At 42.3% G+C, this 18,622-nt stretch overlaps 1 protein-coding gene across 4 annotated transcripts in view; it reads left to right on the top strand.

Moving 5' to 3' along the window:
- Positions 1-18,622, top strand: part of TTC7A (tetratricopeptide repeat domain 7A) — a gene marked incomplete at both ends in the record, with an annotated part of 170,005 nt that overhangs the window by 106,526 nt on the left and 44,857 nt on the right. For all 4 annotated transcript variants that reach the window (XM_080616900.1, XM_080616901.1, XM_080616899.1 and 1 more), the window contains 3 exons: positions 7,126-7,242; positions 11,646-11,743; positions 18,005-18,139. In XM_080616900.1, the coding sequence (XP_080473026.1) occupies positions 7,126-7,242; positions 11,646-11,743; positions 18,005-18,139 (350 nt within the window). The remainder of the gene's footprint in view (positions 1-7,125; positions 7,243-11,645; positions 11,744-18,004; positions 18,140-18,622) is intronic.

Raw genomic sequence — 18,622 nt, 5'->3', positions numbered from 1 at the left:
TGTAGCCTCTGACAGATTGGGCTGCAGTCCTAGCTTTTCTGATCACATCTTTTTCCATTTCCCTCCTACTGGATGAGCAAGAGCCTTGTAGGTGCTTTGTGTCATGAGGCTAAGCCTAGCAAATGCCTTTTCATGTGAGCTTTTGCATAGCTTAGAAACTACCTCTCTGGAAGCTGTTCTCACCCTGTGCTGTGCTGTTGCATTCATAGATCATGGCGCAACATTAGTTAAATTGCTGGTGCCATGCAAGACTGGGGCTCCAAGCAAGACATTTTTCTAAGGGAGATACCAGGTGCTAATTTTCCTGGGCTGGGAGGATGAAGCCAACAGTTCTTTGGACATAATACCAGGCTTCTTGGGTTTATTTTTTGTTCATACTGGGGGGTAAATGAGCAGGGAGCCTTAAAAAAAGAGGACTCTGTGTCTGTAAAAGTATATGATCAATTTATTTTTGTAGGGAAAGTGATAGATAACATGGCACAGCATGAAGTTATAAAAGGAGGTTGCGGTCAGCGTTGCTGGCATTACTTTAACTGGAGAATGTGCCCTTAAATGTCAGGAGACTGCAAGAAGCACTGAGTTATTTGAGAAGACAGCAACTTTGATGTTGATGTTATCAAAATGCAGGAGATTAAGAATAGCTCTCCAATTTTGCCAACTTTGTTTCTTATCGATAACGTGACTCAGGGATTTAGCAGGTGCTCTGGGAAGGTTAATGAAACCGTAATGGTTATGGTGAAAGACTATACATTAACTAATTGGCTTGTATGGGTGACTCAGGGCTGAAACTAAACTCAGCAACTGATAAACTGAGCAGCTAATTTGCTGTGAAGATACTACAGTTCCAGATACACCGTCCTCTCATATTGGCAGAGAAAACAAGACTAGACAGTCTTGAGTTATAAAAAGAACATGGGCTGCAGTCATGTCTCTACTGCATCAAAATGTAAGAGTGGCCATTCCTGATCAAACTAAGGGCTTCAGCAGGGCATCTGGTGAACGCACAGGGAAAAGCATGTAGAAACATGGCAGTAGGATGATCCTACCCCTTGTATGTCATCTCTGCTGCTGTCAGCTGAGGAGTTCGGAGGCTTTTGGAGCCAGAGGTTGCACTAGGTTGTGTTTAATGCCTTGGTGGGCCTGCCATCCATGAATTTAATCCCTTTCTGGGCCTATTTATGTCTCCTCAGAACATCCTGTAGCAATGGGGCTTGCACTTGTGTTGTATGAAGAAGCATTTAAATCCATTTCTTGATTGCTTTATTGGATATTTCTTCTTTCATTGAAACAACACAGACTGCTTTGATTTCCAGATCTTCTTCATGCAATTAATGATTTCATAAATCTGTCATCTCTTGTCTCAGCCTCTTTTCCAGGCTGACAAGCTTGTTTATTATCTCCATATATCAAGAGTGTTCCAAAACTTCTATCATTCTTATCTCCTCCATCTTCTTTCCAGCTCTGTTAGACCAGTTTATGTCCTGTACCCAGCTATGTTCTCCTTTTGCATCTATTACCTTAAAAAGGCAGGAACTAATTCAAGAGTTCAGTGATCAAAATGTTGGGGGTTTTAATCCATGCCTCCCATCCTTGGCCATCTACCCATCCAAGCTGTGGCATTCCCCTGCTTTTCATTGGAGCTGCTGCACAATATTTATCTGGGATTCAGAGAGGTAGGAGAGTGAGCACTGTGTCCAGTGGCACTTGCATGCTGCTTCAGCATGCCATCAGTCAGTCATTGGATAAAGTGCATTTGGTGTCCTTGGAGCTGTGACTGGATTCTGGTTTCTCTCTCCAGGCAAATGTTTGTAAAAACACACAGAGAGACACATGCATCCTCTTATTTAATAAAATGAAGAAACAAAGTGCACATTAGTTCTAGAGGTTCAGTATCTTCACGCTACATGCAGATTGTCTCTCTGAATTGAGACACATTGCTGCTGATTTTGGTGTTTTGTTTCCTTTTGTATTCAAAATCCAAAATAATCCAGTGGCTATGTGTGTAGACAGGCAAATCTGGGTAAATAATGAAAGACGCTGGGGCATGATGGCCCCAATTTGGTAAAGCTTGAAGATCTCTGAGCAGCTGCTGACAAGCTCTGAAAAACCGGAGGGGTTATAAGCAGCCAGTATATGGCAAAACATAGAGATAAATGACTACATAGTGCTCCTTCTTCCTAATTTAGTCTCTCAACCTTGAAATGAGTGGAATGTGTTATTGTTTGTTATAGTACTAGCATTATTTATTGCTTGTCAGATGACAGGGCACAGAGATCCCATTGTGTTGCTGTATAAATGTGTAGTTAAAGGGCTACGTTTGATACTAAAAACTTTTTAGAGCAGCTTTTTAAAGCAGCTTGAAAAAGTCCCAATAATTAACTGATCAATAAATCTTTATAGAGTTGTACAGCATCCATAAAGTAGTCAATAGTTATTTAATAGTTATTAAACATAGCAACTTACAACTTCTTCCACAGATGTGTTCATAAACATTTATGGTATACCATATGCACATGGGAAGCCTTCTGATAATAAGTATTAACTATTAAACCTCAGTAGATTGTCAATGATAGAAAAGAACTACCTTTTTTCCTCATTATTAATATTACAGAACTGAAAGGCTGAGCATTTAGCCATGTAGGATTAGAAGACTTTCAGGAGGGCTTGGTAGATGGGTTTGGCCAGCCTTGAGACATGCCAAGTATCAGCAACTGAAATTGGTCTTAATGAAGACAGATGTTGAATTCCTCCTTAAAGCAATCAAATTAGCCTGCTTGCTGCTGAAAAATCTTCCTAGGCTTTCCAGTATTCTAGACCATCCTTTTTTGTCAATGCATGGCATATTATGGTGGTATTTAAGTTATTTGTACTCCTCACGATACTTGGCAACCTAACTTTGAATTTTCAGAGCTTCGTATCTCAGCAAAGTCAACTGTATACCGATGTTAATTTGCCAGAGTTAACGTTACTGTGTGTGTTTGTGGCAATAACCTGATGTTACATTAGGGAATAGAAGGCTTTGCATACTGTCCACATACAAGGTAAAAGAAAACCTCTTCTGAGAGGGAGCTTAGAGTCTGGTATCCAGAGTAAGCACTGGTTATTTTCTGTTGTTACTGTCCCTTGCCCATTGTTACAGGAATGATTTGCAAATTTTTTGCTCTTTTATGCTTATGAAGTAGCAATTTATATGTTTGCTTTAGCCCAAATCTGTTTTCATTTTCAGAGTTGGTAACAGAATTACCAACGACTATATTGATGATCTTGGGGCTATTTTTGTATGTTGAATCACTTTAAGAGTCTGCTGTGCTGAATACCTCAGGCATAAAAAAGTACAGTAAAATGATATTAAGAAAATAAAATAAGGTGAGATATGAGCATACGTAATTTTTACGTATGCCCCTAAGAGTTGCTTGCAGACAGTGACACCATACTCATTAGATTTATTTGTAGCAAGAGTGCTGTCTCAGTAATAAAATTGTAAGATCAAGATAAGTGCAGCTACTTCAGTGTTTTCCCTATATTTTTATTTATCTGGGTTTTCTGTTAGAAAACCTGTTAGAAGCTGAGAGATACATAGAGCAAACAGCACATACAGCCTGATGTCCTGATTGTATTTCCACCTTTTAATTATCATATTTAATTGCTTTGTTTACTTCTGCTCTCAGTATGGTTTTGATTCCTTTTGCCACTTATATTCCCTTATATTTTCCTTTTCGTTTGGTTAATTTTATTATTACATTATTTTGTTTTTATTTATGTCTTTTATTATTACACTATTCCAGAGGTAAATTATACAACAGCTAACAGTATGTAGTATCTTCGAGATCTGGTAGAGTTGCACTGCAGAGACAGTTGCTACAGTTGCGTGGTTTAATTATGTTAACCTTTGTGTGCCTGTGCCTTATGACTGGTAATAATATTGTGCTGAGACATACGTTATGGTTTTGTGAGATTTAATTTTTCCCTATGTTTCACAGTTGTTTTGTCCTGAAATAGAACGTTGCACCTTCATCCAAAGACATTGACGTACTCTCTCTGTAAGCAGTAAACAGCAGAGTAATGGAGAGAAGAATTTGATATCTGTCTTTTTTATGTTTAACTGCAATGTAGTGATTGTAATTGCCTTTGATAACTAAGCCATATATATCCCTAGTAGTGTGAAAGGGAGAAAGTACCTTTAATATATCCCTCCTGTAGCTAGCAGTTTGACTGTTAATAGGTTCTTCTTTCCTATGTCCTTCTATTTTCATTAATATTGAATGATATCTCACAGCATTCAAAAGTGTGGAGTTGTTGAGGGATGTTACTATGACTGTTCTCTAAGCCTGGGGCTCCTTGACCACCACCTCTTCTGCTGCAAGGAGGGTCCTAGAGTGCTTTAGAAGGTCTTTAATTCTGGAAGTTTGTGTAGTACTCTGTATACTAAAACCAGGATAAATTGTTCAGTGTGGTTGTTTCTTGGACCAGTAGAATATTTTTAACAGAGTACTTGCCAGGAGGATGGTGATGATGCAGGACTCTGCACAGCGCAGTCCAAAGAAGCTTGCTTGAGAGCCTGCGCGTTAAACCCATATCTTCCATTTGTGCATTACCAGTGCTTTCCAGATGTTATCCTGTCTTGCTGAAAGGCATTTAAAGGCTACAGAATTTACTGTGCATACAAGGAGGTTGCTTCAAAGATTATTTTCTTTGATAGTTATGTGTCTGCATTTACTTACTAATCTCTGTTTGACTACTTTCAGCTTCCAGCAAATACTTGGAGTTTCTGATGCCTTTTTTTTCCTTTAGATCAAAGACTCACAATTAGATAATTCTCCATGTAGGTTCCTGCAGACTGGAGCAAAATTATTTCTTTGCTGCTTCTCAGTTAAACCAAATAAACTGAACTTCTTAAGCTGCTGATAAAATAGGCTTTTCTAACCCTCTGATCACTTGCATAACCTTTTTCTGAACCTCATCCCATTTTTAGTCATCTTTTGTAATTAAAGAGCAAGAGCTAGAAACAGGATTGTAATGTCTTGCTGATGCTGTAAACAGGAATAACCACATCTTCCAGCTCCCTCTTGATTGTGCTTCCGTATATGGATGCTAAGGGTTGCTTGACCTCTTAACTGCATTGTTGTTCAGGAACTTCACATTTGTAATCTTTTATAATACCTTTGTACTCCAGGGTATAACCTCCCATCTTTATAGTGTGATATATATTCCTTGCTCTTAAGTGATTGATTCTGGATTGTGTTGTATTAAAACAAGCATCACTCTTATGAGCCCATTTAACTAAAGGATAGAGAGCAGCATGCATCACTGGCCAGCTTGCTTTGCTAACCACTCATCTGAATTCAGACTTGTTTTTAGTAAGTGTGTGTCCACTGTTCTTTGTCCCAGCAAAATTTTGTATCAGTTCATGGATCTAGCCCCAAAATAGCTACCTGAATCATAGTAAGAGCACTTCCTTTCAGTTAGGGGGGGTCAGCATCTCTAAAGAGCCTAAGTTTGTACATGGGGAATTTAGTTGAATACTTGTCCTGTGAGGTCAAACTGTAGCAGCAGCCATGAGAAGACTTCCCTATAGCAGTTCACTCAGTTGAGCTACGTTTTGGCAACTTCACCCCCCAGAAAAACCCCACTAAAATGTTGGTTAGTGCAGAATGGCACTGCCAGTTTGCACGTTACTGTAGATACCACAGCATTGACTGCAGATTTCTAATTACTGCAAGCAAAGGATCTCTTACTCAGTTGCAGAGTCTTTTCTAACATCATCTGTGCAGTTTCTGTTGTCTCTTTCTGAAGTTGTTTGGATTCCTCAGAAGCCTGCAGGTCACATTGACAAAAATGGTTTTAGGATTTTTAACAGTCAGCTGTTCATGAGCACCTCCTGTATGAAGACAGGCGGAGAAAGTTGGGACTGTTCAGCCTGGAGAAGAGAAGGCTGCGTGGAGACCTCATAGCAGCTTCCAGTATCTGAAGGGGGCCTACAAGGATGCTGGGGATGGACTCTTCATTAGGGACTGTAGTGATAGGACAAGGGGTAACGGGTTAAAACTTAAACAGGGGAAGTTTAGATTGGATATAAGGAAGAAATTCTTTACTGAGAGGGTGGTGAGGCACTGGAATGGGTTGCCCAGGGAAGTTGTGAATGCTCCATCCCTGGCGCTGTTCAAGGCCAGGTTGAACAAAGCCTTGGGTGACATGGTTTAGTGGCAGGGGGGTTGGAACTAGATGATCTTAAGGTCCTTTCCAACCGTAACTATTCTGTGATTCTATGATTCTATGCACATAAATGTGTAATTCAAAATGTGTAGATCTTGGACTTCGTTAAAACATTTAAAGCAAAGAACTAAATTTACGATAGTAAATAAATGCATTCGATCATCTTGACAACTGGAAAAAGCAATAAAATGGGCGTTGTGAAGGATGGTGTTAGAAGCCATGCTAGCAGCAAGTAGGTTGTGTCGCTGCCAAATCTGTCTTCTAACCTCTGCTTGACCTAATTCTCCTGAATTCCAGTGGTCTGTGCAAGTATGTGTTCTCTAGGTGTAAGAATAGTAGCAGCAGCTACTCTGCCTAGAGCAAGAATGTCCAAGGGCTATCAGCTGTCTTGCCTAGAGGCATAAGATGATCGCCGGCTGGAGGGTTAAGAAAAAGCATTTCCTTCCTGTGGGGCATTACATAATTATCTGCCTATGTTAAGTGTGTTGGGGCTTTTGTCTGATATTTATTATATAAGCCAGTGCTATGAGGAGATGCCAGACTAAGAAAACAGTCTGGCATATGTACTATGGCAATTCTTTCCTCGTTCTGTTTTTAACGCTGCACAACTTAAAATGAGAATCACTGTATGCTTCACCTTGTTAGCTTGGCAGTGCATTGCTTTTAACACTGTCCTGCCAGCTTTGTGACGCAGATTTGACTGCAGCTGAGGAATATTGTTAATCCTCTCATCTCCTTGTGGGGAATCAGGGTTGAGCCAATTGCAGTGTTTTGTGCTACGGCGTTTGCTTTTATTGCTGCTCATACAAAGCAAGTAAAAACGCTGGCTGCCAGGATCTCGCCAGGGCAATGGTGATTCTCCACGTTTATGAGGTGCCAATAAAACACAAGTTATTATTTTTTACCTTGCAGCTTACTCTTCACCAAAGTAAAACTGGAATGGATACATAAAGGACCCGAAGAGGCTCTGGTGACGTGCAGACGTATGTTGCAGATGTGGCAGATGGTATATAATGTTTTACAGCACAGGTAGGCTTTCTCCACTAGCAAGTTGAGATTTCATAATGGTGATGCAGCTATCTTCTTTAGTTGTCTAGATAGCTATTTTGCAGAAGGGATAATAAAACAGTACATTTTAAACAGGCACACATGCAGTATTTCTAGCTGTGATTAAAACCAAAACAAAAAAAACCCAAAAGATTTTAATATCCAAGATTTAAAAAGTAATCAAAAGTCAAAAAACCCAACAAAACAGACAAACAGAAACCCCAGCAACGAAAGAAAACCTCAAGATTTTAAGCTTGAAGCAGCAGTTTGAACAAAGAGTTTCTAATCCGGATGTCTAAACAACTCTATCCATATTCAGATGTCCAGAATGGAGGGCAGATTTTGCTGAGCATCCATCAACTATTGTTCACAGTCTGCAGTAGTTGGCACCACCCAGGAATGTGTGGGGGTGATACAGCCCTGAACTGAGTAAGCCAAGGAAAAGCACATAGCCAAGACTGTCATGGGCTGTGGTTGCATGCTGGTTGCACAGCCTGATGCTAACTGGGCAAGGAAAGGAGTGAAGGATGTATTCTTTCTCCCTTCCCTTGTCTTAGTAAATCTGCATTTAAATAGTGCTGGGTTCCCTGTTTGGTCCTTCTCTCATCTGCTTCCCTTCCAAAAGGAGAAGCTTAGAAAGTATGAAAGTTACCAGGTTGGGTTTTCTTCCTTCCCACACTCTTTGAATATTGTCCTAGTCATGATACCACTGTGCAACTACTGTCTTATTACTTACCTGTGATGTCTGTAGAGGTTGTGTTTGAGGACAGCATGCCTGATGGCAACAGTCATGACAGCAGACTGATGAAGCCTGTATTGTTCCCAGCTTCTGTATGCATTTCCATAAGCTTTATAAACACCAGAAGTGTATGTAAAGAATGATGCATGTCTACATACAAGTTGTCCTTGAGGGATTATTAGTAATTCCTTGTTGGTTTAGCTAATGAGCAGCAGGCCAAACACAAAAATCAAGATCTTTACATAGCAGCAGAGTAATGGTCTCGTACAGGCTGGAATCATTGATTTCCTTAGGCCTTAGTCTCTTTAGCTAAGGATTCAATCGTGTACCTCTCACATGAGTAATCTTTATATCCATGAGTAGTCCTCATGAAGCTGATCGAATCCACAGTGAACAATTATGACTGAGATTGCAAGGGGGGACTGCAAGCCTGAGACTACAGAGAGTACATTGCAAAAGACAAATAGTTCAGTCATTTGGACCGCATTTGGATCCCAAGCTGTGCTTGGCTGTTAAAAAACCAAGATGGGATAGCTTTAGAGGCTTTTGATAAGCTTTGGCCACAGAAGCCTAAACAAAACAAGTTGCTTTGCTTTTGCTTTTAGGAACTCTAATGTGTATGCTACTTCTATTCCCAGTGGGACTTTGTGGCTTTCTCAAAAAATAGGTCATAAAGCATTTTCTCCTGGGAAGTACTGCTTGAAAGGTAACAAGAATGAACTTGGTACCTGCAGTTTTAGGCTGGGTTCAGTGACCCAGGAAGCCCCTTGTATTAAGCAGATTGCAGCAGTATCAGCTAACAAATATGTCAAATATTATGGATTGGCCTTGCAGAGGAGCTTAAGGGGAATTCTGTCTAGTGAGACTTGGACACAGGCATTTTCTAGGGCTTCTGGGAAAAGAGAAGCCTGTATTTCTTAACATGAAGTTGACATCTGTTGGACCCAGTATTCTGTACTAGCTCAATCAGCAGCTAATCGCCTACACAATTAAATTGCACTTTAGTTACATTGGGTTGCATTTGTCTGGCCTAAGTTTCCCAGCTCTGCAATCTTACTATGGCTCTGCTAAAGAGTCTTTCAGGGCCCAGTATTTTCTCCCCAGGAAGATATTTATCGGCCACACTGAAGTCCCCTCTTGTCTTCTCTGGTGCCTCTGCATTATCTCACAACCAAGTGTTTCCTTCAGCAGTTTTTGTCAGCATTTTATCCACCGTCTCAGCTACGTTTTAATAACATGGGCAGTGGAGTGGCAGTGTGTCCCGCTGTCAGCCTTCCCAGTGCCGTATGCGGAAGGCAAATCATCTGGCTACTGTCCCTTCTGTGATGCTTGGAAAAGCTTTCTTGGCTGAAGGCCTCGTGCTGCAGCTTTGAAGAAGTAGTTCATTTCCAGCCCTTCTCCAGAATAGCAAATAAAGCCATTGGGAGCAGGGTTTTTGCACAATGCACTCCACTTGGTTTTCAGGCTGGGATTTCACTTTGTTTTCCCGGTTAAAAGGCCTTGCTGTGGACTGTACTGAGGTACGTTCTGTTAACTGAGGTCCTCCCATCAAACCACCTCTGAATGCTGCTCTCCTGTGGTCAGTTTTACTGTGTCCACACTTATGCCATCTCCTTTGGGTAGAAGTGTAGCTGCCATGGTTTAACCTCAGCCAGCAACTAAGCACCACACATCCACTTGCGCATCACCTACCCACAGTGGGATGGGGAGGAGAATCAAAAAAGAAGGTAAAGTCTGTGATCTGAGATAAGAATAGTTTAATAATGAGAATAAAATATGTTAATAATTATAATGAAAAGGGAGACAACAAAGAGAGAGAGAGAGAGAAAGAACACTCTTCCCTCCCGGCCTCCAAATAAAAGACAAGTGATGCATAATACAATGCTCACCACCGACTGACCAGTGCCCAGCACATCCCCAAGCATCAGTCAGCCCCTTCCGGGTAACTCCTGCCCATTTCTATACTGGGCATGATGTGCTGTGGTATGGAATACCCCTTTGGGTAGTTTGGGTCAAGTGTCCTGTCTGTGCTCCCTCCCAACTTCTTGTGCCCCTCCTCACTGGCAGAGCATGAGACTGAAAAGTCCTTGATTAGGGAAACCACAACTTAATAACTAAACCGTTGGTGTGTTGTCAGCATTATTGTCAGGTTAAATTAAAAACCATAGCACTGTACCAGCCCCTGGAAGAAAATTAACCCAGCTGAAACCAGGACAATAGCATAAAAACCAGTGTTCAGCCACGTGCCTTGGTGGTGATGGCTGCTGCATCAAAGCAGTGCTTGCCTCATGGAAGTGATGTTTTGAAGTGCAGCTGCTGTTTTCCTGTATGTGCAATGCACCAGTAAGACAGAAATGCCCCTTTGGTTCCACCAGTAGCCCCCAGCCAGAGCGCTTACACTTGGGTTAATCCTGGCTAGGTATAGGATAGAGGATTTACTTTTCCTTTTTATCTGTCACCACATGATAGTTGGAAATGGGGTATCAGTGCATTTGTGCAGTCGAATACTCAAGAATACGGCGTCCATTAGCACAAACAAAAATGTTTGATCCCAAAGCCCAAGTAAAATGTTAATTAGCTATTGTAAATGTAATTACCACTATGATGAACAACAGTGAGTGGCTTTCAGTATTAGATTTTTAGCTGAGAAGGACAAGACATTGTTTATCTTTTGCTATTGTTTTCTGTGTAACAGATTAATCACGTTTAAAACCAAATACCCATCCCAGGCTGCTAAATTCAAGGGAATCCTGTGCAATCCCTACCAAAGGACTGATCAGATTGGAAGATGGGGCATCCACAGCAATCATGACAGCTTGTTTCTTGGGAGGAATATTGTCCAAAGCCTGAGCCGCAGGCTTGGGAGTGTGCCAGAAAAAGTAGCCAGGGCAGTCGCTTTTCCTTTTGATATTTTGTCCCTTAATGGATGATGAGAGGAGATATCATCACCATCTGATCCTGGGGGGATGGCAGGCTATGTGGTGACAGGAAGGCTCAGGAGACATGTGTTAAGTGATTTTTCATGAGGGGTTTTTTGGTGGTTGTTTTTTGTGAGTTTCTCTCTGTAAGACCTCTACAGTGAGGACAGAAGAGCAGACCGCGTAGTCCTCCTTTCATAAAGCGTGCTATGTGGTAGCTTTTATCCTCCTCCTCTGTTTGAACAGAATGCAGGTGGGAGAGGAGAAAATAATCCCTTTGAAATGAAGGAATTAGCACCTGGGTGGAAGGTGGTAATTGGTCTGTTTCAAACGGATCAGCACAGCAGGGCTGTGAACAAATCCTTCTGCAGACAATCCCAATGGATGGTGGTTCTTCCTGGGCATAGGGCTGCTGGTTGGCCTCCTCTGGTCTGGCTCCTAGCTGCCAATATGTTCCTCATTCAGTAGTTTGCAAAGAGTTCCAACAGCCAAATAAAGTGATACTGGCATGTGCCCTGGAGCCCTTGGTGGGCATCATGTCTCTGAGCTTCCTTCCATAGGCAAGCTGGTGGTGTTAAAACAACACATTCGGGAGGCTGATTGCCTGTAAGTGGAGAGCTTCAGTTTTCAGGTCCAGTGGCAGCTAGATGAGAGTATTGCCAGCTTCAAGGGCAGTGTTGTCTCTCTGCTGAAGAGTGGCCAGGTAACATGGTTCTGTTTCTTTACAGTGGCTCTGAGAAAGGAAGTAGTGTCACCGAAACCCCAGTGATCAAAAAGCATAATGGACTGCATCTCACGCTCCCGGATGCTCACGATACCGATTCTGGTGAGGAAACAAGATTTGTTCTTTCCCATCCTAAATGCTTTTGTGAGAGAGGAATGTTTTGTTTTCTTTGGCAGGGGTGGGAGGCTGTGTGCATGCATGTTGCTGGGCTGGTGGTCAGAAGTTCCAGATCTGTCTCCAGGGCCATCTCTGCTGCACAATGTGACACTGTGGTTTGGCTGTACCTGGCTTTCCCATGCAGAAAACAGTGATTAATTCCTGCTTCCTTTTACAAAGCTCTCTGAGATGAGCATGAAAGGTATTAGATGGGAGTTCACTGTACTTCTGCAAGAACTGTGTAATTCAGTGCTTTTTTCCCCTCCTCCTCCTTTTACCTCCCTCCCCCCTGGATTTAATCCTTTTTAGTTGTCCTGATCAAGCCTTTTATTCTTGTGGTTTTGGAAAGCTGAATGAGTGTCAGTTCTTATTAGAAGATGATTTGCTTTAGGACTTGTACATGAACCTTGTGATGCTTTATTGTATGGTAAATACACATTTACAGTAGCAGATATAATCAGATGGAAATAACTGAGACATCAAAGCTAATCTTGGCAGGAAGGGGAAAGGAAGCTTTCAGAGAGTGCTGCTGACTTGTGATTTTTATCATAAGTCTCGTGACATTTGGTGCTTCCTTTAAAACCCCCTCTCAAAATCAGATGATTATGTGAGAAACTTGCCTTGTAACTTGGGGAGTTTTTTAGGGAAGCAACTTTCTATCCTTGTGGATGTAGAAGGAGCAGTGGTAAAAAATGATCCTCACAGACTCAGAAATTGGGCAAGAAGATGATAAAAGCTTCGTTTTAACAACCGTAACACTTAAGTCTCATGCTTTGGGGTAAGGGAATTAGGGTTTGTCCGAGTTTTAATCATGATCATTAGGAACTAGTAAAACTGATCACATGCTCAGCATGTACAACTAAGATGGAAGACAAGTTCTTCTGTGTTAAGTACATGACTTGCATTAAATTATGAGTGTTTAACCCCCATTTACACCCACCGATGTTTAAAAAGCATTACAAGGTTATGTCTTGAGCATGCAAACGTTCAAATATCAAAACACTATTCAGTGTGTCTGCTCTTTCGTTTGTAGTGTTAAACCCTTAGGGTCTATATTTATGACATAATAATCTTCCTTATTCTGTAGACACGTATCTGTGTAACTTTTAATCTGTTTAATCCATTTCCCTTTTATTACTCTTTGCTGATGACTGTGTATTTTGTATAGATCCTTTTTCTCATTGTTTATAAGACAGTGTTCTGTAGTCTTCAGCTTAATTAAAGAGAACAGGCCAAGTTCAGCACAAATAGATGAAGAAGATACACTAAATATGTGCTGCTTGGCATATTAAAAATGATCTGGAAAAGGGAATGGATATGACATGAACAATTCCTGGTGATACAAAATCGTTTAGGATAGTCATTCATTGAAGATAATGCTGAAGATTTGTGGAATGTGTATTATTGTCCCTAATGCTGGGCAGTGAAATGGACTTTAAGTGAATATATGAAAATGATTTGGAAAACACTGTAGGTAGTTTGCAGAATCCATCAGCCATTGGGCATTACTAGAAAAGCAGTAAAACCCTCAAAACATTATTTGCCACACTACTTTTGTTATCCATCCAATTCCCACTCTTCTGCTGAAGCGGGAAGTAGCTTATGGTACCTAGAACGTGGGGCTGAGCGTGGACTGATCCCTGCCCCTTCATGTCTAGCTGGTGCTTAATGCATTATAAAAGCATTCTCACTCTTCTGGACATCCCTTGCCTTGCTTTGTAGTTGTCTGAAGAAAGGAGGGTGACCAGGTTTGGGCTACACCCACTTCACAACAAAGTCTTGAGACCAAACTGTCACTAGCAGAGCCTGTAACAGTTTGATGTGTTGGTATGCCACCCTGCTAAGAGCTCGCTCCTGCCTCCTGCTCACTCCTCAAAGCTCAGGTTAAGCTCTTTGTGTAGTGCCCTCCTCGAAAAGCACCTGGGTTGGGTACCTGCTTCAGCATGCTCTTCGCCTGGTTTTAGCAGCCAACATGCAATGGAGCAGCTGTGATTCTGCAGAAAGCACTGTATGCCATGGTACTGCCTGCCAGAAAGCAAATTCATGTAAAGTGCAAGCTGTAAACCAGCTTTTCACACACATAAAGTGATTTGCACTGAATGCAGCTTGGTTTTAGCCAAGAAATTTATTCCTCCTCCACTTCAAGAATCTAGGTTTCCATGCTAACGTGGCTGCACCCACAATGCATGTAAGGATGGGGCTGGTACTAAAACTCTACCACCCGCCTTAGCGCAGGACTGATTTCAGCAAGGGTCTGTGCTCGCTGGTCCACAGGCTGTAGGTGCTGCTGTTCTCCATCTGCAGAAGGGAGGCAGCTGGGTCTGTTGTCCGGGTTGGGAGCCCCTTTGAAGGCGGTGGGAGGTGAGATTGGAGAGTACCTCTCTATGCCCCTTGCCCTTGTGCCTCCCCAGAGCTGCGGCTGTGGCTGGCTGCTCCGAAAGAGAGGGGAGGTCTGATTTTTTTGCACCATTCTGGAGCAGGCTCCGGTTTCCATCCTGAAATCCCCTGGGAGCGTGCGGCAGTATCACTGCAGTGCACAGGCACTCTGTGATCTTGACTTGTCACTGAAGAGGGGGGATTATTGCGGCTGGGTTTGACACTGGCCTCCCCCTCATTTAGACCACAATGAGATTATTTGCTGTGCCAGAATTCTAGGTTTGCTGCCAGGAAGATTAATTCCTCTTTATTTTCTTCATCTTCTCCTAACTGAAGCAATGTTCCTAACTAAATTCACTGATATCGGTCAGCTGCCTTGCAATTTCATTCTTTTTCTGATTTAGTCTTATCTTATAATGCTCTTGCCTGAAGTGATTTAGGCTGGGGAATTCCTTGTTTCTTATAAGCCTGGTAAATCTACTGAGGTACATTTCTATTTTGATAGCAGTTTTTTCATAGATGCAAAATATTAAACTTGGTCCTTCTTGGGCTTATAACAAACCTAGAACAGTGCTTTGAAATTATTCAGATGTATTTTGTATGGCTTATACACAGAGCTCATCGCGACAGAATCGATTCTGTTATATTTATGATGTATTTCCAACATGTTTGGAGGGCTTTATTGTAAAAAGGGAAGTTTATATTCTGTCGAGTGGAGCTGTTAAAAAGAGGAAGAGACGACACTAAAATAACAAATTGATGTGATATCTTCTTATGCCAACATTTTTATGTATTTTGAGGCATGACATTAAAGCTCTGCGAGACAGCTTTTGTGATGGTTTTTTAGCATATAAAGACCTACATTTCCTTAGGAGGGTATCTTTTATAATGAGACATTTCTTTTAATGTTGCTTGCAGTTTTCCACCCTGAGGTCAGTGATACCTGTGCAGTATGTGCCTGCCTCCTCTCTCGGGAGGCAGTGTGCTACAGGTATACTCTTTTCTGGCTCCAGCAGCCTACCGCCCACCCCATATTGCTCATGCAGGGTTCAGAGCTGTGGCTGAGCCCCTTTCAGTCCAGAAGGACCAGTTTGGGAAAGACCTTCTCTTCCAGAGTTTATTTGAGCAGACAAGGTTTAAGGAGTGTTCTGTGAGCGGTCCAGCAGAGATGGATAAGAACAGCAGCAGCAAGCATGCAGGTATGGGCTGGGTAGAGACAGCCTTTTCAGCTGGCATGTGTGTGTCAAGGAACACATCTGTCCTGAGGCCGAGCAGGGATGGGAAGGGATTGGATGGTCTCTGCCTAGTAGGATGGTTTGATTCCTTGTGTAAGCTGAAATGGAAAAGAAAATAAACATCAAAGGACTGGAATGCCAAAGGCTGTTAAACGCAAAGAGCCTCCACTGTAAATTGCTCAGTAACTTGGGCTCCTTTCTTATGGCTGTGCAGATTGAAGCCCACACCACTGGGTGAGATCAGCCTCAAATGCCAGGCTCTCCCTCGGCAACTACCCGGCTAATGGAGAGGAGAAGGGGCTAACTCATGTTCATCAGAGTGCAACTATCTCATAGTAGTATCCCTATAAAACCTGCTTTGCAAGGGGAGGATGCTTTAGTAGATCCTAAGTGGCTGTTCAGCCTCACAGCAGTGCATGAACCTCTCCGAAATGCACTAAGGTGCCTTACAGTGTCAAAGTGTCCTTGGATTGACTTGCAAGGAAAAGAGGATTTCACTGAGCTCTGTGGGGATGTGAATAAAACACCAGCCTTTCTGCCCACCTAATACAGTCACACCAGCATTACACATGGGTGCTTACAAGACACAGTTCCAGAAAGACTCTCTGAAAGAGGGCAGTCTTGGCAGAGAAATGCAATGCTGGAAGTTGCTTTCAAAGCCTGCTAACATGATCAGGAGTGCTGATGTAAGGATCTGGTTAGGCTGACTGCGAAATCCCCAAATCCCATGTCATTTTTATCCAAGTTTGCCATGTAGAAGGCAAGGGGTCTGCCCCTAACTTCAGAGTGCTCCTGATAACATCGCTACCTGCTCACATGGCCATTTTATTATTGCCTCTGCACTGCAGGGAAGCTGTGTTTTGAGTGGCTGTTTTCCCTCTATTCAACATCCATTGTCTGACTTGAACACCTGGGAGTTTCTGTGGGGTTTCTCCCAGAGGTAGGGATCGGGGAGAGGAGTGTGAGTGGGCAGGAAGAGGAATCCCATGCAGTGAAACAGGCTGGAGATGGATCTGTTAAATATGATAAATCCTCTGCACGGAGCAGAATGGCTTTTGCTGTACCATTAAAGCCGTGATTGCTACATGACTGCACTGTCATCTCTTGGAACGTGAGATCAGGAATGTCTTTGAAAATACGTAGGAATTTAAGAAATGCATCTAGGAAGAGCACATTTGCGTTTTCCAGGGGAGCTGTGGGAGGTGCCTGCACTGCAGGGCTCTTCGGAAGTTCTTCTGCTTAAAATGAATGGCATTAGTTAGCAATGAGATAATGGGACACATGTTTACCATAGCAGTTTTAGGCTTCCAGTTGCGCTTGTGGCCTCTCCCTAGCCATGACCCTCTTGGGGCAGGCAGTGCTGCCTCAGGTTAGGCAAAAGCTGTAGCCTGTATCCTGCCCTGCACCACACAGATGTCTTTGTGAAGGAGCATGGGCTGGAAACGTGCTTCCTCTTGTGCCTGGCAGAAGGCTGGGTCCCTGCTCAGCATCCAGAGAAGCCATCCGTTAATGTATGTGCATATGTCCCATGACAGGCTTTTTGCCCTTCTGTTGTTCCCTTGCCCAAAGCCATCTGAGCTGCTCTGTGTACCTCTTCCTAGGCTCTGCTGCTCCCTTAGTATGACTGCAATAAAAGTGGGATTTTGACTATGGGATCTTGTGGTCTGTGAGGTGAGCCTGTAAGGATAGATTGAAGAGCAATGCTAATCAGCACAAGTGCTTCAGTCACAGCAGCTCTCCAGAGAAAGAGCTTATCAACCTTAAAGTCACATTAAACCTATGCATATTTAAATACTTATTTCCCAAAGCTTTATGAAGCCAACTCTGAAATCTCATTTTGTAGCTTCTTGTTTTATTACCATCCTCTTGGTACCCCCCTGAGAGATTGGCTCACCAGTATAAACCCACGTGCTGTACTGGAGAAGGTGGTTTCTGCCCATGCATTCTTCCTGGGAGTAGCTTTGATGTGATGTTTTGTCCCAGACGTGCAAGCGCCAAGTACTTGATTCTTGCGTAAATGTTAGAGTGCGCACTAAAGGTTAATACAGTCAAAGCACTGAGCTCTCTGCTCCCCAAGGTTAAATGAAAAACCTCACTGCCTCTAAACCAGTAGAACAATATTGATGTCACTTGAAATGTGTGTGCTGTGTGAATGGTGCCAAGCAGCTGTGTAATGCTGTACTAAGATTTTACATTAGTGGGACATGCTTTGTGATTGTATGGTGACAGTGTGCTAACAACACTGGTTACTAAGAAGTATTCAGAGGAAATATTTGATGGTAGAGTTCTGTTTTCCACATGAGCAAAATACAGTTGCTTCCGTGATAAATGCTAAGCAGACCTTTATAACATTACTGTCTGTCTCTTAATTCGCTTGTTTGAGCTGCAGCCCTTGGGTAATTTAGTGGGGTTTTTTCAGTAAATTAACCTTTTATAAAACATGTCTCCCCAGTTGGTCACAGCAGAATTCAGTGGCATTCTTACTGCATCAAACTGATGCAGTGAGTGGAGAACCAGACCTGCAGCCTTAATGAGTCAAAAAAGTATCCCATAGAAGTATAAAATGCATTATTGTTCTTGTTTGTTTGGTCCGTAGGATCACAGCGAGCCTCTTCCCTTGCTGCATCAAGACTGGAACAGGCCATGTCTGAAATAACTATGCAGAGTAGCTCAATGAAGCAAGGACCTATGCAGCTGTGGACAGCTCTTGAACAAATCTGGCTACAAGCTGGTAAGTCCTGGACCACCTGGAGTTCCTTTGTCCTTGTGATGGGATGAATGAGGTGATACAAGTATTAATGAAATAGTTGGAAACAGCGGTTGAAATTCACTTATTCCAGCAGAAAATCTGCTTATCTATCCTGGCTGGTTTTGGAAATACCATTTACTTGATTCAGTATAATAACCCCTCCCCCCAAAAAAAATACAAGGAGTAATGTGATTTTTTTTCAGCTCACATCTATTTTTCCATAATACACAGAAAACTTGAGTCATCAGTGAAATACATTTTTCAAAGAAGAGGGTAGATAGTTCTTCATTAAGGGATGGTAGTTGGTAGGGACATTCATTTTCGTTCTCCTTTTCCTGTGTGCTTCCCTGTAATAACACTGCGCAAAGCACGTATTAAATGTTATTTAGACTGGGAACTTTCCAACCTTGCAGAGTTTTAAGTGAGAAGCTTTAGAAAGAGCAAGTCCTCCACTCATTTATCCTA

Source organism: Psittacula echo, assembly GCF_963264785.1.
Source record: "Psittacula echo genome assembly, chromosome: 4".
In the NCBI taxonomy this organism is placed as follows: domain Eukaryota; kingdom Metazoa; phylum Chordata; class Aves; order Psittaciformes; family Psittacidae; genus Psittacula; species Psittacula echo.
The sequence above is the reverse complement of the archived record's forward strand: the minus strand, read 5'-3'. Positions and strand labels throughout refer to the sequence as shown.